This window comes from Nycticebus coucang, chromosome 2, assembly GCF_027406575.1.
Source record: "Nycticebus coucang isolate mNycCou1 chromosome 2, mNycCou1.pri, whole genome shotgun sequence".
In the NCBI taxonomy this organism is placed as follows: domain Eukaryota; kingdom Metazoa; phylum Chordata; class Mammalia; order Primates; family Lorisidae; genus Nycticebus; species Nycticebus coucang.
This window is the reverse complement of record NC_069781.1, coordinates 117,959,859-117,984,725: the sequence shown is the minus strand read 5'-3', so window position 1 is coordinate 117,984,725 and position 24,867 is coordinate 117,959,859. Positions and strand designations below refer to the sequence as shown.

Here is a 24,867-nt window from a genome sequence, read left to right as displayed (position 1 = left end):
AGCTGAATGTTTTGGCTGTGCCACTGCCAGAAGGGATCTTGGGAGATGCCCAACACTTCCTCCCCCCAACCCCCCAGGAGGATTCAATGAGAGAATTCTATGTCAGGTGCTGCCTGGGCGGGGAGGAAGTCCTTCACTCCCTGATCTGACCAGTATTTATTAAGCATTTGCCAGATGCCAGGGTCATAGAAAGACCCAGGTCAGAGAACACTGGGGATGGCTTGAGTATCAGTCGACAGTGGGGAGCTATGGAAGACTCTGGAGCAATGGAGGAGGGCAATGTAACCAAGCATCCTTATTGGGGCAGTTGCTCAAGCAACAAGCAAATAGAGTGCCTATTGTGTGCAAGTCCTGGAGACAGAGCAGCAGCCAAGCCAGACTCACCCTTGCCCCCCAACCCCCAAGCTGAGTCCAGGAGATGGTCATTAAAAGAAGGCAAACAGGGTGGCACCTGTAACTCAAGCGGCTAAGGTGCCAGCCACATACACAAGAGCTGGCAGGTTCAAATCCAGCCCAGGCTTGCCAAACAATGACAACTACAACCAAAAATAGCCGGGCATTATGGCCAGCACCTGTAGTCCCAGCTACTCAGGAGACTGAGGCAAGAGACTCGCTTAAGCCCAAGAGTTTGAGGTTGATGTGATTGTGACCCCACGCCACTCTACCGAGGGCTACATAGTGGGTCTATAAATCCCTATCAGAGTAGTAGAGACATTCTCAGGGGGTAGGTAGAGGTCGGGGATCCTGGAGGTCTATTTTATTTTATTTCATTTTTGAGACAGTCTCACTTTTTTTTTTGCCAGGGCTAGAGTGCCATGGCTTCAGCCAAGCTCATGGCAACCTCAAACTCCCGAGCTCAAGAGCTCCTACTGCCTCAGCCTCCCAATTAGCTGGGACCACAAGCATGTACTACCAGTCTAGTTTTTCTGGTTTTATTTTTATTTTTTTATTTTTTGCAGTTTTTGGCCAGGGGTGTGTTTGAACCCGCCACCTCCAGTACATGGGGCTGGCGCCCTACTCCTTTGAGCCACAGGCGCCGCCCTATTTTATTTTATTTTGAGACAGAATCTTAAGTGCTGTGGTGTCAGAGCTCATGGCAACCTCAAACTCTTGGGCTTAAGCAAGGCACTCTCTTGCCTCAGCCTCCCAAGTACCTGGGGCTACAGGAGCCCGACACAACGCCCAGCTATTTTTGCAGTTGTTGCAGTTGTTTAGTTGGCCCCAGGCCGGGTTTGAACCCACCATCCTTGGTGCACGTGGCTGGCGCTGCTAACCGCTGTGCTTCAGGCGCTGAGCCAGTTTTTCTATTTTTAGTAGAGACAGGGTCCTTGCTCTTGCTCAGGCTCAAGAGATCTGCCTGCCTCAATCTCCAAGAGTGCTAGGATTACAGGCATAAGTCACGGCACCCAGCCCTGGAGGCCAATTTTGAAGCACAAAGTCACTTTCTGGTGCCCAGCCTCCATTTCATCTGGAGCCTGGCTTAGAGCAGGAATGGACAGTGGTTAGGGATCACCACCCTCTGCCAAGTGTTTCCATCAGGAAACGACCCATCTGAACCTGCTTCCCACTCAGGGCAGTGAGTCCTACTCCCCCCTAGTGGATAGCTGGCACTCAGAGACACGGAGGCGGTGAAGGAGGGCGGGAGTTGGCAGCCAACTCTAGCCCTCCTGGTAAACTGCCCCACAGGGTGGAGGAGGTAGCGACTGGACGGGTCCGCAGTCCCCTCCCACTCAGTGGCACTGGCAGCTCCGCCCCGCCGCGAGCTGCTCCCTAACTTTGCGATGGAGTTTGTGCGGGTGCTGTGGCTCGGCCTGGTGCTGGCGCTGGGACCTGGGCCGGTTGGGGGCCACCCGCAGCCATGCGGCGTCCTGGCGCGCCTGGGGGTCTCAGTGCGCCTGGGCGCCCTTCTGCCCCGCGCGCCCGGCGCCCGTGCCCGCACCCACACCGCCCTGGCCCGGGCCGCCCTGGTGCCGAGGCTGCCTCACAACCTGAGCTTGGAGCTGGTGGCCATGGAGACTCCTGCCCGCGACCCAGCCTCTCTGGCCCACAGCCTGTGTCAGGCGCTGGCGCCGCCAGGCGTGGCGGCCTTGCTCGCCTTTCCCGAAGCCCGGCCCGAGCTGCTGCAATTGCACTTCTTGGCGGCCGCCACCGAGACCCCAGTGCTCAGCGTGCTGCGGCGGGAGGCGCGCGCGCCCCTCGGCTCCCCGGTACGGGGTATGGGGTGCGCGGACGGGGTACGCCCAGAGTCAGCGGGGACACAGGGTCCTGATGCGATGCAGGATTCCTTGGGGATAACCAGGAGTCAGTATGCAGAGGATGAGGGGACTCGGAGTCTGGATGAGAGAGGCGAGTCACACTGACCCTGGACCCCTGGACGCAGGATGTTCTCAGGGTTGAAGGTCGGGACTCAGAGGAGGAAAACCTGGGTCTCCCAGGAGCATGGGGTTCCCAGAGGCTGAAGCTCCAGGACGCAGGGACCCAGACTCGAACCTGGCAGCCCCGCCGCACATCCTTGGACCCTGGGATTCCCCAATTGGGGCAGTGTAGTGGCAGTTGGAGCAGACCCCTCCCTGGGGCCTTGGTGTTGGAGACCCGATACCACTACCTCTTTTGCACCAGGACCTACCCCCTTACTCTGCACGCTGACCCTTTCCTGGCCCTAGTGCCTCCTCATCTGTGGGACCTGGGTGTGGGGCTGGAAAGCCAGACGAACTCCCTCCAGCACAATGGCTTGCAGTTTGGGGGTCTGCACGTTCAGACTTCCCCCTCCAGCATCCTCCCCTACCTCTCCCAGTGGTCTTCAAAGCGGTGTTCTCTCCCCCAACCACAGTCTCCTGGCTGCCCCTTCTCCTCTCTGGCCCCCAGTGCAATTCTAGTCTTTCCAAACCCTGCTCCATCCTCCACCTCCTCTTCCACCTGGGAGTTCCCTCTCCCTTCTTGACCCCAAGTCCAGATTCCGGGAGGAAACGGGGCAAGGAGGAGAGAAAGGCAGTTGTCTGGGCTTTGGGAACCCCGTTGCACCCTAGAGAAAGACACCCCTCTCAGGGCCAGCAAGGAGGGGCCAAGCTCAGGACATGGGATCTTGTCAGGGAACTGGGAAAAGTGGGTAGGCGAACGCTTTCCTTTCACGGAGGTAAGACCCCGATCCCGGCGTAGGAGCTTTCCTTAACCAGGCTCTCCCAGTGCAAGACGGATCTTCTAAGTCCCTTTTGCCCTGGATCCGTGGGCGATGCCGGACCCAAACCCAGGCGTGTGGCGCCCTCTGCTGCCGCTACTGGGAACTGCACAGCACCACGCCCACCACTTCTTTAGATGTTCCAGCTTCTCTGGGGTTGGAGTTGTCCTCCAGGGACTGGGCTACACTTTCCAGCCTGTCCCACATCACTCAGGATCCTGTTCCCACAATGGGCAACACCCTACCAACCTTAGAGTGGTATCTTAATCTTGCTAAGGGAAAATACAGGAGAACTTTCTGAATGTCACTGAACACAGGGGGGTCCCTCAACCTTGGTTTACCTGGCACAGGGGCAGTAATGTGTGAGGAGGGCTCCTGAGAGGAAGCACTTTGGCTTGGCTCTGAGAACAAGGCATTCATGTTGTTGTCATTATGGAGCTGAGGTTCTGGGTCCTAGCGAAGCTTCCAGACAGGTGGGATGGGGTGAGGTCAGGACAGAAGCTGAGGGATGGAGGGGCCCAAGGCTGGGATAGTTCAGAGATAGAGTGGGGTTCTGTCTACAATAGAGCTGGGTTTTGAATGATGTGTAAGGGTTAGCTGGCATAGAGAGAGAAGTGTATTCTTTCTGGGGAATGGCACACACAAAAAGCCATGAAGTGGAGTACTACCATGATGGCCAGAGCCAAGCAGGCCTTGAAAGACTGAGGAGGCTGAGCTCCGTGCAGCTGGGTTATATGACACATCAGAAAGGCTTAAAACAGGGTGGGACTTGGGGGAGGGGAGGGAGGCCCAGTTTTCAGGTTGATATCTCCCTGCTGATGGAGGTGGGACAGTTGTGGTGGGGCTTTCACCAGCCTTAACTGTATCCTCCCCTTCCCAGAACCTGTTCCACCTCCAGCTGGACTGGGCCAGCCCCCTAGAGACGCTGCTTGATGTGCTGGTGTCTGTGCTGCGGGCACATGGCTGGGAGGACATTGGCCTGGTACTCTGCCGTGTCCGGGATCCCAGTGGCCTGGTGGCCCTCTGGACAAGCCGGGCTGGCCAAGCCCCACAGCTTGTACTAGACCTAAGCCGGCTGAACACAAGAGACACAGAGCTACAGGCACACCTAGCCCCACTGGGGGTCCCTGTGGGGGGTGAAGCCCTGGTCCCTGTAGCTGTCCTTCTCGGCTGTGATGCTTCCCATGCCCGTCAGGTGTTAGAGGCTGTGCCCCCTGGTCCCCGCTGGCTACTGGGCACACCATTGCCAGCTGATGCCCTGCCCACAGAGGGCCTGCCACTGGGGCTCCTGGCATTGGGTGAGGTGGCCCGGCCCCCACTGGAGGCTGCCATTTATGATGCTGTGGACCTAGTAGCCCAGGCACTGGACAGAGCAGCCCAGGTGCAGCCAGAGCGAGCCCTCCTCCCCGCTGCGGTCAACTGCGGCAGCCTGCAGCCAACCAGGCCAGAGTCCTCCGGGCGCTTCTTGGCACGGTGTGTAGGTACTCTGCTTGGGAAGGGTGGCTATAGCTCATAAGAGGCAACATTATTGGCTACTTGATGTATGCTAGGCTCTGCTTCTCCAAAATTTCAAAGTAATGACACTTTGCTGATAGATATCTTAGGTCCCTGGAGGCAGCCACTGCTTGGTCACTGGCTTCAGGCCACAGCATCTAGGGGATGGGTGCTCCCGCTGGTCAAGGGATCTGGTAGGGTTGGGGGTCAGTAGCAGTATTCATTCTTGTCTCATGATACAGACAAGGATATTGAGTGAGAGTCGGTTGTGTGCTCAACAGAGGTGAGAGGCATGAGCTTCTCTGGGAGCTTCTGTTGCCACCTGACACCCCCCACATCCCAACAGGTTCCTGGCCAACACATCATTCCAGGGACGAACAGGGCCAGTATGGGTGACCAGGACCTCCCAGGTACACATATCTCGACACTTCAAGGTGTGGAGCCTGCGCCGGGACCCACATGGTGCCCCAGTCTGGGCCACAGTGGGCAGCTGGCAAGATGGGCGGCTGGACTTGGAAGCTGGGGGTGCTGCTGTGCGGCCCCCACCTCTGCAGGGTGCCCAGGCCCATCCCAAGCTGCGCGTGGTGACACTGGTGGAGCACCCCTTTGTGTTCGCCCGTGAGCCAGATGAGGATGGGCAGTGTCCGGCAGGGCAGCTGTGTCTGGACCCTGGCACCAATGACTCAGCTACCCTGGATACACTGTTCACTGCACTGGCCAATGGTTCTGTGCCCCGCTCCCTGCGGAAGTGCTGCTATGGCTACTGCATCGACCTGCTAGAGCGGCTGGCAGAGGACACCCCCTTTGACTTTGAGCTGTACATCGTGGGTGATGGCAAGTATGGCGCCCTGCGGGATGGCCACTGGACTGGCCTGGTTGGGGACCTGCTGGCCGGCAGGGCCCACATGGCAGTCACTAGCTTCAGCATAAACTCAGCCCGCTCACAGGTGGTAGATTTTACCAGCCCCTTCTTTTCCACCAGCCTGGGCATCTTGGTGAGGGCGCGTGACACAGCCTCTCCCATTGGTGCCTTCATGTGGCCGCTGCACTGGTCCATGTGGGTGGGCGTCTTCTCAGCACTGCACCTCACTGCGCTCTTTCTCACCCTTTATGAGTGGCGCAGCCCCTTCGGCCTCACTCCTCGTGGCCGCAATCGGAGTACGGTGTTCTCCTACTCCTCAGCCCTCAACCTCTGCTACGCCATCCTTTTCGGACGCACTGTCTCCAGCAAGACACCCAAGTGCCCCACAGGGCGCTTCCTCATGAACCTCTGGGCCATCTTCTGTCTGCTCGTGCTGTCCAGCTACACGGCCAACCTGGCTGCTGTCATGGTTGGGGACAAGACCTTTGAGGCGCTCTCGGGGATCCACGACCCCAAGGTGGGTGGCTGGCAGGGCAGGAGGACTACTCCGAGCTGGGCTACACTGGGGGTTTCAGCAGGACGTGAAGGATACCCATTCAACCAACTGTCCCCAGAGACATATTGAGCACCTAGTGTGTGCCAGGCTCTGGGGACCCAGCAGGGACAAAGTATGGGGAGCTGACAGGAATCAAAATAGATAAGTAGCCAGGCACGGTGGCTCACAGCTGTAATCCTAGTACTTTGGTAGGCTGAAGTAGGAGGATTGCCTGAGCTCAAGAATTTGAAACCAGCCTGAGCAAGAGTGAGTCCACATCTCTAAAAACAGCTAGGCATTGTGACAGGTGCCTGTAGTCCGAGTTACTTGGAAGGCTGAGTGAGGCAAGAGAATCACTTGAGCCCAAAAGTTTGAGGCTGCTGTGAGCTATGACATCATATCACTCTACCCCAGGGCCACTGAGACTCTGTCTCAAAAAAACATAAAATAGATAAGCAAAAAAATCTCATGTGAGAAAGGAAAAGTGCTAGATAGAAAAATAGGGTGGAGTGGACATAAGGGCAGTGTGCTGGAGAGGGACAGTTTCTCAAGGGTAGGGCCAAGGAGACCTGTGAGCGGGATGGCATTGGGGGACTTTAATGTAGATATCAGGGCTCAGCACCCATAGCACAGTGGTTATTGCGCCAGCCCCATACACCAAGGATGTCGGGTTCAAACCTGGCCTGGGCCAGCTAAACAACTGCAACAAAAAAATAGCCAGGCATGGGTGGCGCCTGTGACTCAAAGGAGTAGGACACTGGCCCCATTTGCTGGAGGTGGCGGGTTCAAACCCAGCCCCAGCTAAAAACCTCAAAAATAGCCAGGCATTGCGGCAGGCACCTGTAGTCCCAGCTACTTGGGAGGCTGAGGCAAGAGAATCACTTGAGCCCAAAGTTTGAGGTTGCTGTGATCTGTGGTGCCACAGCACTCTACTGAGGGTGATGTAGTGAAACTCTGTCTCAACAATAATAATAATAGTAATAATAATAATAATGTAGATATCAGAGAACGGTGTTCCAGGTAGTGGGCACAGCCTGTGCAAAGGCCCTGGGGCAGGAACTCTTCTGATTTGTTGGAGGCACAGCAAGGAGGCCCTTGTGGCTGCAGCAGAGTGAGGAGGTGGAGAGATGGAGAAGAGGGAAAGGAGGAGACAGGACTGGTCGTGCAAAGCCTGGTGGCCCCCAGGAGGACTTGGGCTTTGACCTTGAGGGAGGTGGGAGCCGTGGAGGGTCCTGGACAGAGCAGGGGTATACCCTGGTCTATATATTTTATTTCCAGTGAAAATTTTTGAATATTCCCATGTAAGGAGCAATGAACACCCATGAACCCTTTGGCTCCAAAATCAGCTCTGTTGGTTCCATCCAGGCACCCCCTGAACACTGCACCCCCAACCCAGGCTCTACTCCACATCACTGTTAAACATTTTAGAGACCTTAACATAATCAATCAGGCTCCTGATTTCCCAACTTTTTTCACTTTTTTTTTTTATTCAGCTTTTGGCCGGGGCCAGGTTTGAACCTGCCACCTCTAGTATATGGATGGGGCTGGCACCCTACTCCTTGAGCCACAGGTGCCATCCCCCCGACCTCCTTTTTTTGAGACACAGTCTCACTGTGCTGCCCTTGGTAGAGGGCCGTGGCTCTCAGCTCACAGCAACTTCAAAACTCTTGGGCTCAAGTGATTCTCTTGCCTCAGCTGGAACTACAGGCGCCCATCACAATGCCTGGCTATTTTTTTTTGTTGAGTTGTCATTGGGCCAGGTTTGAACCTACCTGCCTCCGTGTATTTGGCTGGCACCCTAACCACTGAGCTATGGGCGCTGAGCCTTCATGGTTTATTTGAATTTGGGTCATTTAATGTCCAGGCCTTGCATAGGGTGGCACTCCCTCGCCTTCCTTTCAATCTCTGGTTTTCCCCTCCACCCGTTTAATTTTTGCCCTTGCAGGCGGCACCTGTGGCTCAGTGAATAGGGCGCCGGCCCCATATGCCGAGGGTGGCGGGTTCAAACCCAGTCCCGGCCAAACTGCAGCAACAACAACAACAAAAAATAGCCGGGCATTGTGGCGGGCACCTGTAGTCCCAGCTGCTCGGGAGGCTGAGGCAAGAGAATCGCGTAAGCCCAAGAGTTAGAGGTTGCTGTGAGCTGTGTGACGCCACGGCACTCTACCCGAGAGCGGTACAGTGAGACTCTACAAAAAAAAAAGAATGACAACATTATCAAAAAAGGATAAAAAAAAATTTTTTTTTGCCCTTGCAAAGTTTGTTGGACAAATTGGGTTTTCCAGCACATGTCCCCCACCATTTGTATCTAGCTGGTTGTTTCCCCTGGGGGCATCTGGCCTATTCTGCTGGACCCTGGTGTCCCCAACAAGCTTGCAATACTATCTGGACATTGTGCTGTCTGATGTGTGCTAAATATGAAGTGCTCAAATGCTGTGTGTGACAGGGCAGATAGGAGCATTCCCATCATGTGGGGCGTTCTATCCTGTGTGCTCCATCCATTCAGGTTTGGCCTTGTTGGATGGAGTGATTTGAGCAGCTAGATCCATTTGCTCATTTGATGTTTGCACAGGCATCTTCTGGCAGCTACTAGGAGCCCAGGGCTGAGGGATGGATGCTAGGTTCTATCTGGGTGGGATGTTGGGTGGAAACCAGTGGGCCCTTCTGGTTGTTATGAAGGTGGAACCACCAGGGTGTACTCATGGACAGAGTGTGGGCATGAAAGAGAGGGATGGGTTGGGGGAAGATATAAGGGGTAGATGGGGAGTGGAATCTTGGCATGATGAGTGCGAGGCTCCTGTGGGAGGCAGAAGTGGAGGCAGTGTTGGGGAGGAATCAAGGCCAGGTCCAGTGGAGATGGATGTGTAGGTGTTTAGAACAGGGGGTCTTGGCCTGTGCAGTGGCTTCACGTCTGTAATCCCAGCACTCTGAGAGGCCAAGGTGGGTGGATGACTTGAGCTTAGGAGTTCGAGACCAGCCTGAGCAAGAGCAAGACCCCTTTTCTACTAAAAATAGAAAAACTAGCCAGGGTTGTGGCGGGTGCCTGTAGTTCCAGCTACTCTGGAGGCTGAGGCAAAAGGAGCTCTTGAGCCCAGAAGTTTGAGGTTGCTGTGAGCTATGATGTCATAGCACTCTACCTAGGACAACAGAGTGAGACTGTCTCAAAAACAAAAACAAAAACAGAACAGGGAGTCTTAACCTGGGTATATCTGCCCCTCCGTCCGGGGACCTGGGCCATATCTGGGGACATTTGGTTGTCATGTCATGGCTGGGTTGTGGGGTTGGGGGGGGGTCTGTCGGCTGTTTGGAGCGGGTTGAGAGGCTGACCTGTCTCCTGCACAGTTGCACCACCCGTCCCAGGGCTTCCGCTTTGGCACAGTATGGGAGAGCAGTGCTGAGGCGTACCTCAAGAAGAGCTTCCCTGAGATGCACGGGCACATGCGGCACCACAGTGCACCCACCACACCTCTAGGTGTTGCCATGCTCACGTGAGGCTTGGGGCAAGGGAGCCCTGGGATGGCGCTGGGCGGGATGGCAGGATGACGCAGGGGAGGCATCATGCAGCAGCTGACCCCAGCCCTGATGCCTGTAGGAGCAACCCCCCAAAGCTCAATGCTTTCATCATGGACAAGTCACTTCTGGACTATGAGGTCTCTATCGACGCTGACTGCAAACTCCTGACCGTGGGCAAGCCCTTTGCCATCGAGGGTGAGGGACAGGGAGGTCTCTGGGGGCCTCCAAGACGAGCACTGGGAGAGGGGGGATGCATGTGGGCAGAACACCCCTGGTGCTGTGTGCCACCCAGGCCCCACCAGGTCTCGGACCTCCCTCAGGCTATGGCATTGGACTGCCCAGGAACTCGCCTCTCACCTCCAACCTGTCAGAGTTCATCAGCCGTTACAAGTCCTCAGGCTTCATCGACCTGCTCCATGATAAGTGGTACAAGATGGTTCCTTGTGGGAAGCGGGTCTTTGCTGTTACAGAGGTGAGGCAGGACCTGGAACACTGGGTGGGGGAACCCTGAGCCTTGTGTAAGGTCATCAACCCTCTTCTCATTCCTAAGATGCACAGTTGTCTGGTATTTTTGAACCCTTCTATTCGTCCTATAAAACCTCAGTTCTGATGTCCCCTCCTCCACGAAATCTTATGTTCAGCTATGGAGCTCTTGCTTCCCAACCTGGCTCCACAGCCTCAGTGTCCTCTCTCTGGCCCAGTCTGTCCCTCACAGTCCCAGGCTCCCCAGGAGTCTGCCATCATGCGACTGTTGGTGGTGGTGGTGGTGGGGGGTTCTTGCTTGTGTCTTCCCCAGACCCTCCAGATGGGCATCTACCACTTCTCGGGACTCTTTGTGCTGCTCTGTCTGGGCCTCAGCAGTGCTCTGCTCAGCTCGCTGGGCGAGCATGTCTTCTACCGCCTGGCACTGCCAAGAATCCGCAGGGGCAACAAGCTGCAGTACTGGCTGCACACCAGCCAGGTGAGGGCTGGTGCAGACAGGAAGCTGGCTTGCCTATCCACATCACCCCAACCTGGCAATCAATGAGTCTGTCTGGTGTCCTAGAAAATTCATCGCGCCCTCAACCCAGAGCCACCAGATGCGCAGGAGAGCCCCAAGCCTGAGACAAGGTAAGCAGCGTTCTGCCTCCCCATTCCAAAGGGTCACTTCCCACAGAATCCTCTGACACTTGCCCTAAAAGAAGGGTCCCTTCACACACCTGAGCTCTTCCCAGCCCACCAGCTCTACTGACACTTTGGCTCCACGGTGGTGCCTACTGGTTAATCTCCCTTTCCAGACAGCAGAGTAGGGTGCAGCTGCTATTGGGGGACAATGCCCACTCCTATACCGTTCTCTAGTGGCCTTGAGGAACAAGAGAGGCAGGACACATTGGCAGCTCAAGAGGGCCCTGGGGGCTATAAACAAGTGCGCCAGGCCACAGGCAAGAAGCGTCGAGTACGCTTTCTGCTGGAGACCCCTCCGGAGAACACAGCTGCAAAGGCTAGGACACCAGAGGGCCCCACGTGGCTATGCTCCAACGGCCGCCCACCCTCAGTACTGGCCACAGGCCCCCCACAGCCCAGCGAGCTGCAGGAGCTGGAACAACACATTGAGGGTGTGCGGGAACGGCTCCGCCAGGCCCTGATGCGGCGAGGTGACCTCCTGGCCCAGCTCAGGGACAGTGCCCAGCACCGACCATTGCGCCTGCTACCAGCCAGAGCAGCCCCAGGGGAAGCCCCTCTCTACTTGGGCCCTTGGGGGAGTAAAGAATAGAGGCCAAGGGTTAGGCCCCTCTGTTCCTGGGCACACACAGAAACTCAGACTGGGCCGCTGTCGACAGTTTATTCTATATACAAACACAATTCTGTACACTTCAATTAAATAGAATGGAATGAGCTCGCCTTTGCAGTCTTCACCAAGTGATTGGTTTGGCCACCTGGCCCACTCTCAACCTGAGCAGGGCTGACCCCGACTCCGGTCCTTGCCACTGATGTTGGTGCCTGCACCCTATGTCCCTGTACCCGAGGCACAAGTTCTGCTCTCCCAGGGACCCCAAGCCTGGTGTGCATGTGGTGGTGGTGGTGGTGGGGCCTGGCGTGGAAAAGGCACTGCACAAAAGCACCAGGCAGAGCCAGAATGCCAGCCAAGCCCAAAGGCTGGGGCAGCAAGAGGTCATGCTGCCCAGCCCATCCTGCCTCACCATCCTCCCTACCTCACTCACAGACCTGCACTATTGGTACCTGGCTCTGCCCTCTGGACTGTTTGCTCCAGACTGTTCATTAGGGCCCTTCTAGAACCTTCTGTGAAGTTCCCACCCTCTCTCCTCACTGGTCACCACAAACACAGCTCACTGACAGGGACAAGCCCCAGGCTAGACCCTACCTCCCAGGCAAACCTGATGAAACCCTGAAACCAACCAAAACAGGCTGGGCAGTCCCGAAGGAAGGGGGAGAGCCCTGGCCAGGTCACACCCAGCCAGCTGAGGACAGCCAGGGACAGAGGCGACTCAGCTGCCAGTGGTAGCTCAGGACCCAACCTCTGAGGTTGTGTCCACTGGGACCATGGACACAGGGCTGGGCCTGCTCACTGTAGCCACTGGGGGTGCTGTGTCAGATGCCAAGGAGTCACTGTATGGGACATTGTCCTGGGGGATATGGGGGAGGCCCCCACTGGAGCCCAGGGGGCTGGGTGGCCTCTGCTCCAGGAGGGAGGCGCTCAGGCCGGACAGGAAGGAGGCGTCTGTGATGATGGCAGCTGTCTCTGCCATCCAGCCGAGGTCACCACCAGTTGCTGCAGCCACTGAAGCTGCTGCTGCCACCAGGGAGCTGGGTGCTGTGGCCACAGGCCCAGGACTCCCGCCAGCATCCTGAGAGCCAAGGTTCAGGGCAGGGGGCTGGCCAGTAGAGTCAGGAGCAGTGGCTGGGGTGCCCAAGTTGTTGTTGAGGTCATCAGGCAGTGCCGTGGGAGTCCCGGGGCCCAGGGGTGGGGTCTGCAGCAGCATCTCCTGGATACGAATCTGCTGCAGTATGGCTGGCAGCTCATAGTGGTGGAAGAAGTAGATCATAGAATGCTAAGGGGGAGGGTAGCAGTGGAGTTAGGCCATAGGCCATGCCTACCCACAACCCCCCAGCCACAGGGACCACAATAGAGAATGAAATCCAGCAACTGCCCTGCCCTCCACCCAGGCTTGGTCCACCCCAGAGGGCTTCCTCCTTCTGCTCTAGGATGCAGCCTGACCTCCATCCACCCTGCTCTGCAGTGGGCAGACGACTTGGCTAGGTCTCAGGGACAGGATGGATAGCCCTGCTTGCCTTCCAGGCCTCACCTGGATGAAGAGCCAGGAAGTGACCAGAGCCAGGCTGCTGTACTGCCCATTGAAGCGATAATGGTAGGCATAGAAAGCGAAGTGATACAGGTAGAAGAACCTAGGGGGGCAGGTGTGCCAGCCCAGGGCATGAGAGGAGGACAAGGACCAGTCCCCCTCCAAAGACCCAGAGGACCCTCACCTACAGTCCTAGCCCCAGAGCTGGCTCCACCCACATGGCCCACCCCCTCTATGGACCTGCTCCCACAGGCTAACTACCCCTAAGGTGGCCCCACCCCTCCTCAGGGCCCACCCATAGCCTACTCCCTCACAGACACACCCCTACAGGAGAACCATCCCCACTCACTGGCCCCTGGCCCCCCACATGGACCCCCACGACCTCAGCCTCTACTACTCCCTCACAGGCCCTGTTTCTCTCACAGCTGTGCCCCCTATTTCCCTCTCTACAAGTACCCCTCCCCCACCTCTGTCCCAACTGCTTACCGCAGCCAGTGCCTCTTGCTGGTGTTGGTGTGGCAGCAGATAGCATCATACTGGTCAGCCAGCCACACAATAAGGATGATGTAGAAGGCTGTGGTGGTGTCATTGAAGAACTCAGACATGATGGCCTCCATCCCTGCGGGGAGAGGCGGCGCCGGGTTGGAGCGGGCAGGGCAGGGCGTGGGGTGGGGGCGGCAGGCAGGGTCCTCACCGACGAGGGCCAGGATGACGGTCAGCAGGGGTGCTGCAGGGAAGGCGATGGCCATGTTCATCTCCAGCATCTGCAGCAGGTCCACTGCGGACACAGGGCGCGGGCGCCCGGTGAGGGCCTGGATAGTGCCCACCCTGTCCCCGTAGCCAGTGGGACACTCACCAATGAAGACGAAGATCTGCTGGTGAGAATAGCGCAGCAGCATGGACACACTCAGGGTCTGTAAGGAGAAAGAATGAGGCTGGGGATGCCCTGGCCAGGCCCACCCAGAAGCAGCCCACTCCTACTGCAGCCCCCTCCCCTTAAGCCCCAGATGCCACACTCACAAAGATGACCATGATGACAAAGGCTGCCAGGTAGGATGTGCGAGCCATCCACATGCTGACAAAGCGGTAGTGCTCACCGGATACCACGTTCCGTAGGAAGCCTGTGGGCAGGGTGGAGTGGGGGGCAGCAGCAGCAGTGAGCAGCCCAGTAGCCAAGCCACGTGGCCCCCAGTCCCACCCCCAGCCCAGGCTGCCAGGGCCCTACCCTTATTCTCCTCATTCTCAGCCAAGCCCTTCACACTGGACATGAGGATATCGTCGTAGCCTAGGAACTCATCCAGAAGCAGCCGGCTGAAGCGGTCCCCAAAGCACTGGTCCCGTGTGGGGTCTGCAGGTTGTTGGATCAGGGGGCTGGGGGGCCTAATGGGGCCTTGCCCAGGCCAACCCTGGGCCCTGTACCAACCTCAGGCCCAGATAGGCCTAGACTGGTTGGCAGGTCCTTCTGTCAGACCCCAAGAAGCCCCGCAGAAGACCCCCACCCCATAGCAACCCATACTCACACCTGTAAGAGAGGCCTGGCTGCACTCAGCCCCCCCCACAAGGCGGTCAGACTCACCCAGGGTGACCACCATGACTGGGATGCTCAGGCGTTGTCGCGTGGCCTGTGACAGCCGCAGGAAACCATATTCTAGTGAGTACTCCACAATGTACTCGTCCTGCGGCCACACTGAGGGCAGGGCAGGCAGTCAGCCCTTGGCCAGGCAGTAAGGACCCTGAGCCTCCCAGGCGGTGCTGGGAACCCCACCACAGTGACACTTGGCCAAGTTCCTCCTCCCCCTCCTGTGGGGCTCCTTGGCTGGAGCTAGCTGGCCAAATGGCTGCCTATAAGCCCAGATGGGAGAGTAGCTAGGAGGGCCCAGCACACCACAGCTGGGACTCACAGGGCTCAGGGTGATGGGGCAAGGGCACTTTCCCTCAGTAAGACAGATCAGAGCTACAGAGGCCTGATCCCCCAAATCTGCCACTTTTTTTATTTTTTTGAGACAATCTTGTTTTGTCACCCTGCATAGAGGCAGTGGCACCATTGTTGCTCATAGCAAACTCAAACTGTGGGCTCAAGTGATCCTCCTGCCTCACTGAGTAGCTAGGACCACAGGTGCCCACCACAACACCTGGCTAATTTTCTATTTTTAGTAGAGACAAAGTCTCACTCTTGCTCAGCCTGGTCTCAAACTCCCAAGCTCAAGTGATCCTCCTGCCTGGGCCTCCCAGAACACTAGGATTACAGGTATGAGCTACCATGCCCAACCTAAACTTGCCAATTTATGAGAGTCCCCATGGTCTCACATGCTGACAGACAGGGGACCGAGGCATGAAGGTACCCTGACTGATGCAAGGCATGGAACTAATAGGGCTCACAGCTAATGTTCCTTTCTCCCTGGCTGGCAGACTGTGACTCTGAGTGGAGACTTCCCAAGGTTACTACCTGCGCCTTACTTTACACCCCATACTTGCACGAAGCCCTGCAAAGTGATGTACCTTTGGTGGGCGTCTCGGGGAAGGGGAACTCCTGGCTGTCATTCAGGGCCTCAGTGCTGCCTGGTGGGTTGAACACTTTGGGCTCGATGTCCAGCTCAAACTGTGGGCAACCAGGGACCAGGGTGTCAGTGGGACTGACCTGGAGCATGTGGTCCTTGGACATCCCTTCTCCTGCTGACTGAAAGGTGCAATGACCCCCAGCCTCTGCCAGGACATCCACCACTTTAAGGGATGGTAGACCGCTGAACCAACACAGACCAGGCCAAGGCAAACTTTGTGTACCTCTACCTCAGCAGGGACCCCAACCCTAATACCAAGCCCACCCTACCATGGGGATGTCTCAGGACAAAGTTCTGCACCCTAAGCTGGGACAGGGGCTGAGTGATGGCAGTGCTAGCCAGGCAAGAGGTGGCCTCAGGATATAGAACAGTGGGATAAAGGCTGCACCAGTACCCGTACCCATGCCTGCCCCTGCCCTTAGGCCAGCCAGATCTTGACAATGACCAAATGCTAATTCTTGAGGTTGGCTTTGAGGGCACAGGCAGGCTTCAGGCACCCAACAACTGAAGCATAAATATTTCCCAACAGGCCATGGGCCCACCACATTGACCCAACAGTGTGCTTAGCACCTCCACACATAGCTGGGCTATCTCAGGATGGCTGGGACAGGCCCTGAGTTCTCAGTTCCTGGTTCCTGGGCTTCGTTCTCAGCTATTTTTACCCTCAGTATCCCCAGAAAAAGCCGGTACCTCTGCCAATAAAGCTGAGAAACCCCAAGGCCCACATCTTCCCAGCACAAGTGCCTCTGCCCTGCCCAAGGACCCTGGTAGAGAGATGGGGTGAGGGGCTCACTTTGGAATCCCCAGGCCACCAAAAGGCCATAGTAACCACAGCAGGCAGGGGATAGACTTGCCTGTGTGCCATACCCTGCAAGGGGCAAAGAGACTACCAAGCAGCCAATGTTCTACATGCAGATCACTTCGTCAGTTACATGCATCTATTAAGTGCCTGCTGTATGTTGGTGCTCAGAGGCCTCTTCTGGCTCACCTTAATGGAGCTGTTTCCAAACATCTCCATGGTCAGCTCCTCCTCTTCATCTTCTAGCTCCAGGCTGGTGCCTGGCTCCATGGCCAGGCCAGGGAAGCTGCCACGGCCATTGCCGTCACAGAACTGCAGGAAGACGGGCGCACGGCTCGAGTTGTGCTGCACCTCCACACGCAGGATACCTTCACGTGGCCACTTGTCCCGCACATGCTCCAGGCAGTTGATGGGTGAGCGAGAGAAGACGATGTGGATGTAGGCCAGGACAAAGAGCACGAACAGTGCCTGGAGGGTGGCAGCGGTCAGTGGGGAGTCCCAAGACTCACTGCAGCCTGTGCCCAAGGGCCTGCTCAGCAGGGGCAGAAGAAAAACCCAGGAGGCCGATGGGGTTGAAGAACCCCTCCTAGCCTGGAAAGCTTCTACCATCAATGGCAGGGCTCAGGCATGTCCTGTAATGGCCCTGGGCCTCCTGGGGGTGAGCCAGGATGAGGCTCAAGGGTCAAAGCCCTCCCAGGTGCCTGCAGGACCTCCTACCCAGGAAGAGACCAAGTTGGATTCAGACTGAGTAGAAGCATAGGAAACTACCAAGAGGCTCCATCCTGCAAGGTCAGTCTAGGTGCTACTTCCCCAGGCTGCCTGCTGGGCCCACTGCCCACAAGGCCAGTGCAGCCACCCCACAACCCAATCAGAAGTCTCCAGCCTCATGTTTTGCTGTGTCCTCAGGGATCCCCCGATCTCACCAGCTAAAAATAGCTTCCCTCACCTAGTTAAATACCTCCCAAGCCTGGCAGGGCTAGCTACTGCTGCCCAGAACAGAACTGAAGTGAGGTGCTAAGGCCAGGTTGTTCTGCCTCTGAGGCAGTTTCCTCATCCCTGCAATGGGTCAGCAGCTGTCCACCCAACGTTTCTGCCATCAGCAAATTTGGCAATACCATCAACATTTGTGGTTGTGTGTGTATGGGGTGCTTCTGCTGGTGTGTGATGGGTGAAGGGAAGCCAGGGCTCAACACCCTGCAGTGCCCAGGACAACCCCCACCCCAGAGAATGATCCAGCCAGAGTGTCTGGCCACTCTGTGGGCATGCCATGGAGTAGGCCACAGGGTAGATCGTCTCCTTGGGGCTATTTTCTGTCTTTCTTTTTTTTTTTAATTGTTGGGGATTCATTGAGGGTACAATAAGCCAGGTTACACTGATTGCATTCGTTAGGTAAAGTCCCTCTTGTAATCATGTCTTGCCCCCAGAAGGTGTGGCACACACCAAGGCCCCTTGGGGCTATTTTCAATCACCCCTTTTCTGGGGAGTCCACCACGCTGACAATTGTGCTTCTCATGGCACCTCCAGCCTAAAGGCCACATTATCACCCCAGAGCCAAATTACCTGCAGAGCCTGGCACAAGCCATGTCCTGCTCCACTACTCAACAGTGCATTCACCCTGAGAAAGCAGGTGTCAGGGAACTGGGTAGTATTCAGCTGAGGACTTGGGTGATCTGTCAGCACACCCCTCAAGAATGAGTACACTCCTATGGAATCCTCAGACTCTCTGAGAAAGAGCTTAGCAGACTCCAGACCCACAGCCCAGAGAGGCCCAGATTATGGAGGCCACAAGCAGGCCTATCCTCCTCTCTGAAGCCCTATGCATACTGGGCCAATGGCTGGGTCAGCCAAGCAATCTCATCCCTTCTGACCTGGCCACAGAGGCTGAGGGGGACACAGATGGCAAGAGGCCCTGAATCTGAGCATGCTGCTAGGTTCTGGATCCAGCCACAACTGAAGCTGGAGGAGCCCATTCAGATCCCTCAGCTGAGTTAGCCATAAAAATCACCCTTCTTGAGCCAATCTGACTTGAGTTTCTGGCCATTGCAGCCAAAAGTGCCATAGAGTGGCACTACTAAAATTTAAGGTGTCTGTAGCTCAGTGGGTAGAGCGCTGGCCACATACACCAGGGCTGGTGGGTTTGAACCCGGCCAGGGCCTACTAAAACAACAATGACAATTGGGCAGCGCCTGTACTCAGTGAATAGGGCGCTGGCCCCATATACCAAGGGTGGCGGGTTCAAACCTGGCCCTGGCCAAACTGAAACAAAAAAATAGCGGGGCACTGTGGTGGATGCCTATAGTCCCAGTTACTTGGGAGGCTGAGGCAAGAGAATCGCTTATGCCCAAGAGTCTGAGGTTCCTGTGAGCTGTGATGCCACGGCACTCTACCAAGAGTAACATAGTGAGACTCTGTCTCAAAAAATAAAATAAAATAAAACTTAAGCAAAGACAGATGCTAGAGTTGTAAATGGGAGGTAGGCATGAAGGAGCAAGGCAGGCAGTGTGAAAGCAATCCACCCAGTTGTGCCCAGGGCCTGAGTTATTCTTTAAGAGCCTGGCCACTCCCTCTGGTGTGGTATGTGGGGACAGGAGCCATGAAACCAGGGACTAGCAGCAGGCTACAGTCGATGACCCATTGCCTTGCACTGGATGCCCACAGGCCACACTATGCACCCCAGGCCTAGACATCCTATAGGAGCTATACCTGAGACAGCAATGGACCATGTGCCAACACATTATAAAAAGTGTTGACAATATCCGGCTTGAGGCTGAGGTGGACCAATACTTCTACAGGACTCACCCATTTGCCATGGCTCCAGCTCACAAATAAGGAACAGAAGCATGGCCAGGAGGAAGGAGCCAGGGCCTCCTGCCACACCCTCAAACCTCAGCTGGCCTCCGACCATCCACAGACCAATAACACCCAAGAGACAAGCAGCATTTAGAGACACTAAGCAGGGGTATCTCAGCCTATGGGGGCACAGGCCATACCCAGCATAGGTGCAAAGTGACCTGTCCTATGGGAATGGGGCATGGTAAGTGGCCAGTGTCTACATATAAATGTATACAGACTCAGGTGGGGGTGGGGCCTCCAAGTCCCACAAACACTGTACCTTGGACACAATCCAAGTGCCCACTCCAACATGGGGGGCCTCAACTCACCAGGAGCTCCAAGCTGATCCAGCAGGCCCAGGACTTCTCCCCACTGAACAAGGCCCCTCTCTCCGCCTTTCCACATGGCCTAGCTGGTCCAGAGCCCGCCTCTGCCCCCAAGCTCCCCAGTCACTCACACAGGGCACCCTTCCTGCCCAGACACCTCACCTCACTCCACCCTTTCATTGGCAAGCAGCTGCTCACTTCCTTAAGATCTCCCCCAGATTGCTGGTCACACCCCATGGTGCTTCCCTCCTTCCAGGTCTGCCCACTCACTTGTGACCCAGAGACCACAGGTGATTTCTGGGTCACCTGAGAACTACTCAGATGGCTGGGGACTGAGTTCCTGACACCTCCTCTAAACTTCCCCTGACACCCTGTGTCGGATTTCCAGGGTACCCCAACACTCTGCCACCCAGGGAGGCCTTTCTCTCCATCTCCCCACAGACCAGGAGGGCCAGGAGCTGTCTGATCCATCTCTGGGTATATGAACGACCAATGGACAGGCCTGAGAGGCCATACCTTCTTTCCCAGGGAGTGAAAGAAGGTGCCTTTCCTAGCTAGGAAAACCTTCAGGAGGGTCCCAGCCATACCTGGGGCTCCCCTCTATTAATTTCATTTTATTGAGACAAGTCTCACTCTGTCGCCCTAGGTAGTGTCATGGTGTCATCATAGCTCACAGCAACTAAACTTTTGGGCTCAAGAGAGCCCTCTTGCCTCAGTTTCCAAGTAGTTGGGCCTACAGGCGTACGCTACAATGCCCAGATAATTTTTCTATTTTTAGTAAAGACAAGGTCTTCCTCTTGCTCAGGCTGGTTTCAAACTCCTGGGCTCAAGCAATCCACCCGTGTTAGCCTCCCAGAGTGCTAGGATTACAGGCATGAGCTACCATGCTTGGCTTGTTCTCTTCCATTTAGACATGGGATGTTTCCCACCTTGAATGCACAGGGACATCTCATTTTACTCCCATCCCTCCATGACAGCCAAGGTGATGTCATTCCACAATGACTCCATGAGGGGTACCCCATTACTACCACTGGCCAGAGGAATGCCCTTGCCCAGGTCCAAAGGTACCATGTATCAGGGCTACTCAGTGGCTGCCAGGGTCAGTTTGCCTGGGGTCTAGAGTCCAACCAAACAGGTGCAGCCACTGATGGCAGGGTGGTCTTCTAAGGGACCCTCCAACATGAGCCCCAGCCACCACCTATCTCCCCAGCATCTGGCACTGCTCGGCATTTCCTAAAATGACTCAGGATAGGGGAATGTGAGATACGTGGTCTGGGCCAGATCAAGGTCAGGGCTCAGCTGCATAGGCATAGCAGGAAGAAGTAATCTGAGGGGTGCATGCAAAGAAGAACCCTAACCTCTACAGGAGCAAGCACAGAAGCCAACTGGGAAGCAAAGAAACAAAGCTTTCTGGAACTCAAACAAGGCTCAGAATCAGTCAGTTCCAGCCTGCACTTTGCAGATAAGTCAGCAGGGCCTGATTCTGTGCCCACAGGTAGGTGCTCTCAATCTGCAGGGGGCAATCTTCAGCTGAAGCCTAGCTCCATCCTACCACCTATGTAAGTGGCACCTGCCTAGAGATGGAGCTGAGGCTGCTGGGTTGGCCCAAATACCAGACCTTTTCCCAAAGCAGGAAGCAGTGGGCCCAGAGCCACCATTGGCTATTGGGAGACACTTTGGGGGGAAGCTGAGCTCCGTGGGGGCCTCAGCCTTGCACAGGGCACACACCCAGATTTCCAATGACAAGGCCCAGCACAGAACAGCTCCTTCCTGGACCCAGGCCTCTGTTTGTCCCAAGGAAAACACACCCCACAGACAAGTATATGACTACAATTTCAGGCCATCTGTGAACCTAAGGAAGCCCAATAAAGGCTCTCTGATTCAATGATCCCTGACAGCCCTGCCCAGGTGCCTACTAAGGTAACCACACAGTTCTGGGGGCCACAGGGAGGGAGAAGGTGGGAAGAATGAATGGAGCAAGCACTGGTCAGGGGAACCCAAGTCCTCATGCCAACACATCCAGCTGGAGGTTATGGCAGGACCAGGACCTACACCCAGATCTGTTGGACAGCCAAACTCCTGCTCCTTCCACTGAACCCACAAGAGTAGACCACTCCTGACCAACTGGTATTAGGCGGGTACACACCCATAGCCTCACCAGCCTGGTCCTCCAAAATCAGCCACCTTTCTGTGATTAGGCCTAAAAAGCCCACACTGTGACATTAGGGTTCCCTGTGGAAAACAAAAACAGCCACTTTTAATTTCCTCCAGTGAGTCAGAAATCCAGAGCCCAGCAGGCCCAGTGACTCCACTGCTTGTTTCCTGGGGGCTGAAGCTGCTGCTGAACCCCTCCTGTCACCTGACCCAGGCTGAAGCCAGTCTCTCACAACTGAAACCTCTGTGCCATATGTGGCTGCTAGAAATGGGACAGAATCCAGGGCATGCTGGTTGAGTCCTGGGCACAGAGGGAGTTTAATCAGACCTGAACCTGAGCTTCCCAAGGACAAGCAGGCAGTCGGGCTACAACTTTGCCCCTAGCTCTACCGAGGTGACCTCAGCCAAGCCACATTCCCCTGTGAGGCACACACGAGGGAAAAGCAGGGTGGATACAGGTAGAAGGTCCCAAAGAGAGGGAGATCCCCACCAGGAGGAAGAAAGGAGAATGGGAAGCAGATTTCCAGCACAGGACACTTGTCTGAGGCTGGGTTCAGGGCCACCACAGGTCAAGGTGGGAGAGGCGGGGATCCTCTGAGATGAGGGTTCCAGGCACACAGTCAGGGATGAAAGGGTGGGAAAAGGTCTTTCATGGGTCAGGGCCCAGCTCCAAGCTTCCAGGAGGTGGGAGAAACAAGAGAGGACACCAGAGATGGGGCGGAACCACAGGAAGCAGAGAGTGAGGATTCCAGAGCTTGGACCAGGGGCTACTAATGAGGTGGGCAGAAGTTTCAGGACTGGACTGGGCCTAAAGACTGTGTTTCTGGCCATCCCAGGAGTCAAAGGTCGTGGGCTTCGTGCAGGGTCTCTAATTGGTGAGGCAGGGAGGGAGGGCTCGGTATCCCCAGGGTCATGGATTGCGGTTGGAGGTCACAGACTTGGGGGTTGGGTCTGGCGCTGGGGTCAAGGGTCGGAGGTCGGGGGTCGGGGCCGCGGGGCCGCGGTCACCTTGAGCAACACGAAGAACTCGAAGAGACGGCGGAAGGCGGGCGGGAAAAGCCGTGAGTAGGTGACAGCCATCTTGAAGAAAAGCGCGTGGAAGAGCCGGTCGCGCACGTTGATGAGGGGGTTGGGATTCAGGTTGGGGGTGCGAGGCCCGCGCGCGGCGGCGGGTCCGCCGCCGCCGTTGGGCCCGGGCCCCGGGGCTGCGGGTGCCGCATGCTCCGACATGCCGCCCACCGTCGCGCCCTAGCGGACTGCGGGTCCCCGAGGGTGCCTCCCCGCCGTCATTGGCTGTCCTCGCCAAAACCGCACTCCTCACAGACTCTGGGATGCCGCCGCCATCTTCCGCCTTCTCGTCCGGCCGCGGCCCTGCTGACGCCAGCGAGCCGCAGCGCTGGGCAGGAGCGGCCCCCCTGCGCCCGCGGGGGACGCTGGGATGCTGGCGGCCGCCCGCGGAGGCCTAGCCTCCGCACCTGGCGGAGCTGCGAGCGAGTGGGGCGGTGACGGGCGCTGCGTGTGTCCTGGGTACTTTGTACGTTGACTCCCTAAAGGATCCGCGGTACAAGGCTGCGCTTGAGCGGTAATTAAGTCAACATCTAAGATTTTATGTGATCAGAGATACTTAAATATCATCATAAGAGGTATTCTGACCTATGGAGCTCTAGAAAATTTCTCTGAATATAAAAGAGATGGCAAGATGACCTAACTATAAAGTAATTTCAAGACCGTTTTAAATATGTCTGGGTAAGGACTCGTACTTTGTGTTCGCGTCGTCAGCACGTATACTAAGATTGGAATTATACAAGGAATGTTACCGTCTCTCCTTATCTAATTCGTTTTCTACTTTTGGCGCTCTGTCGCCCCCTTTTAGCCTCCATGACGTCACAGCGCCCTTGATGTCATAGAGTTTCACTGCCCCCCTGCCTCTGGAAAACGTGTTACCTGCAGTGCTGCTCAATCTATCCCGCACCTCACAGGTGGCGCCCCGCCTCCTGCTTCTGTAGCGTTAGCACAGCACTGCTCAGCTGGGGTGTTTATTGAACAGTTGGTGCATATTGCAGAGGAAAATACTTTTTTGTGTTGTTGTTGTTGTTTTGCAGTTTTTGGCCAGGGCTGGGCTTGAACCTGCCACCTCTGGCATGTGCGGCCAGCGCCCTACTCCTTTGAGCCACAGGCACCACCCTTGTGTTGTTTTTTTTGTGTGTGTGTTGAGACAGAGTCTCACTATGTCACCCTCGGTAGAGTGCTGTGGTGTCACAACTCACAGCAACCTCAAACTCTTGGGCTTAAGTAATTCTCTTGCCTCAGTCTCCCGAGTACCTGGGACTACAGGCACCCACCACAACGCCCTGCTATTTTTTGGTTGCAGTTGTCATTGTTGTTTTAGCAGGCCTGGGCCAGGCTCAAACCCACCAGCTTCAGTGTATGTGGCTGGTGCTACGGGCACCAATCTGGAAAGTACATTTTTTATTCTTGTGTGTGTGTGAGAGAGAGAGAGAGAGACTCACTCTGTGCCCTGGGAAGAATGCTATGGCATCATAGCTTACAACAACCTCAAACTCTTGGGCTCGAGGGATCCTCTTGCCTCCGCCTCCGCCTGGACTACAGGCGCCCACCACAATACCTGGCTAATTTTTCCATTTTTAGTAGAGATGGATCTCCCTCTTCCTCAGGCTGGTCTTCAATTCCTGAGCTCAGGACATCCTTCTGCCTCAGCCTCCCAAATTATAGGTGTGAGCCACTGCACCCAGTTGTAAGTATGATTATTTGAGATGAGCTAAATTTTGCTCTAATTCCACCTCATCCACTTCCAGACTATGGATCCTCCACGAGTTTACCATAAATAGGTTTGCTAAGGTGGATCAGCTCCCAACTCTCCCCTGTGCTCCTAGATCCCCAGACCTGAGTGGGCACCCCCAGTTCCTCAGGGCCGGATCCAGACCTGAGTGTGCCACATGCCACCTGTGGAGGATGACAAGGTACACAGGACTCCATAAGTCACTGTCCAGCCACAAACAGCATGCACCTAACCCCTGAGCAGTGCCCCAAGCCCCAGGGAGGAGTCCCAAAGACCTAAACACAGAAACCTATGGCCCCCTAAGCTCCCCGAGGCTGTCCACATTCTTTCTCTCATGATGACTCCTTCATCTTCAAACCAGCAATGGTGCATCAAGTTCTAACACTTCAAATTTCCTCAACTTGTCTGGCTATTTTCAGAGATGAGGTCTCACTCTGGCTCAGGCTGGTCTTGAACCTGTGGGCTCAGAGCAATCCACCCACCTCAGCCTCCCAGAGTCCTAGGATTATAGGTGTGA

General features: G+C 56.0%; 2 protein-coding genes across 5 annotated transcripts; one reads left to right on the top strand and one right to left on the bottom strand.

Annotated features, from left to right (window-relative positions):
* The first annotated feature begins 1,772 nt into the window (after window positions 1-1,772).
* GRIN3B (glutamate ionotropic receptor NMDA type subunit 3B) lies at window positions 1,773-11,391 on the top strand. The gene is made up of 9 exons (XM_053581490.1): window positions 1,773-2,207; window positions 4,056-4,648; window positions 5,016-6,048; window positions 9,409-9,554; window positions 9,659-9,774; window positions 9,900-10,051; window positions 10,376-10,540; window positions 10,625-10,689; window positions 10,918-11,391. Exons 1-9 carry the CDS (start codon window positions 1,782-1,784, stop codon window positions 11,330-11,332), a joined length of 3,111 nt encoding a protein of 1,036 aa, XP_053437465.1. The 5' UTR covers window positions 1,773-1,781; the 3' UTR covers window positions 11,333-11,391.
* TMEM259 (transmembrane protein 259) lies at window positions 11,388-22,953 on the bottom strand. 4 transcript variants are annotated; one of them, XM_053581520.1, is made up of 11 exons: window positions 22,559-22,953; window positions 16,428-16,706; window positions 15,381-15,480; window positions 14,458-14,568; window positions 14,107-14,229; window positions 13,902-14,002; window positions 13,738-13,795; window positions 13,576-13,659; window positions 13,368-13,500; window positions 12,885-12,984; window positions 11,388-12,629 (listed from the first exon to the last, which is right to left on the bottom strand). In XM_053581520.1, the coding sequence occupies exons 1-11, from the start codon at window positions 22,778-22,780 to the stop codon at window positions 12,084-12,086; spliced, it is 1,857 nt and encodes a 618-aa protein (XP_053437495.1). In that variant the 5' UTR covers window positions 22,781-22,953; the 3' UTR covers window positions 11,388-12,083. The 4 variants fall into 4 exon arrangements, with proteins under 4 accessions (XP_053437495.1, XP_053437499.1, XP_053437489.1 ...); XM_053581524.1 differs by having other exon boundaries at window positions 13,576-13,608; XM_053581514.1 differs by having other exon boundaries at window positions 13,368-13,659.
* Between the last annotated feature and the right edge of the window lie 1,914 nt (window positions 22,954-24,867).

Coding starts and splice junctions, on each gene's coding strand:
- GRIN3B (XM_053581490.1), top strand. CDS start 1,782: ATGGAGTTTGTGCGGGTGCTGTGGCTCGGCCTGGTGCTGGCGCTGGGA. Junction 2,208..4,055: donor GCGCGCCCCTCGGCTCCCCG/GTACGGGGTATG, acceptor TCCCCTTCCCAG/AACCTGTTCCACCTCCAGCT. Junction 9,555..9,658: donor CTAGGTGTTGCCATGCTCAC/GTGAGGCTTGGG, acceptor TGATGCCTGTAG/GAGCAACCCCCCAAAGCTCA.
- TMEM259 (XM_053581514.1), bottom strand. CDS start 22,780: ATGTCGGAGCATGCGGCACCCGCAGCCCCGGGGCCCGGGCCCAACGGC. Junction 16,707..22,558: donor AGTTCTTCGTGTTGCTCAAG/GTGACCGCGGCC, acceptor GCCACCCTCCAG/GCACTGTTCGTGCTCTTTGT. Junction 14,230..14,457: donor AGTCATGGTGGTCACCCTGG/GTGAGTCTGACC, acceptor AACAACCTGCAG/ACCCCACACGGGACCAGTGC.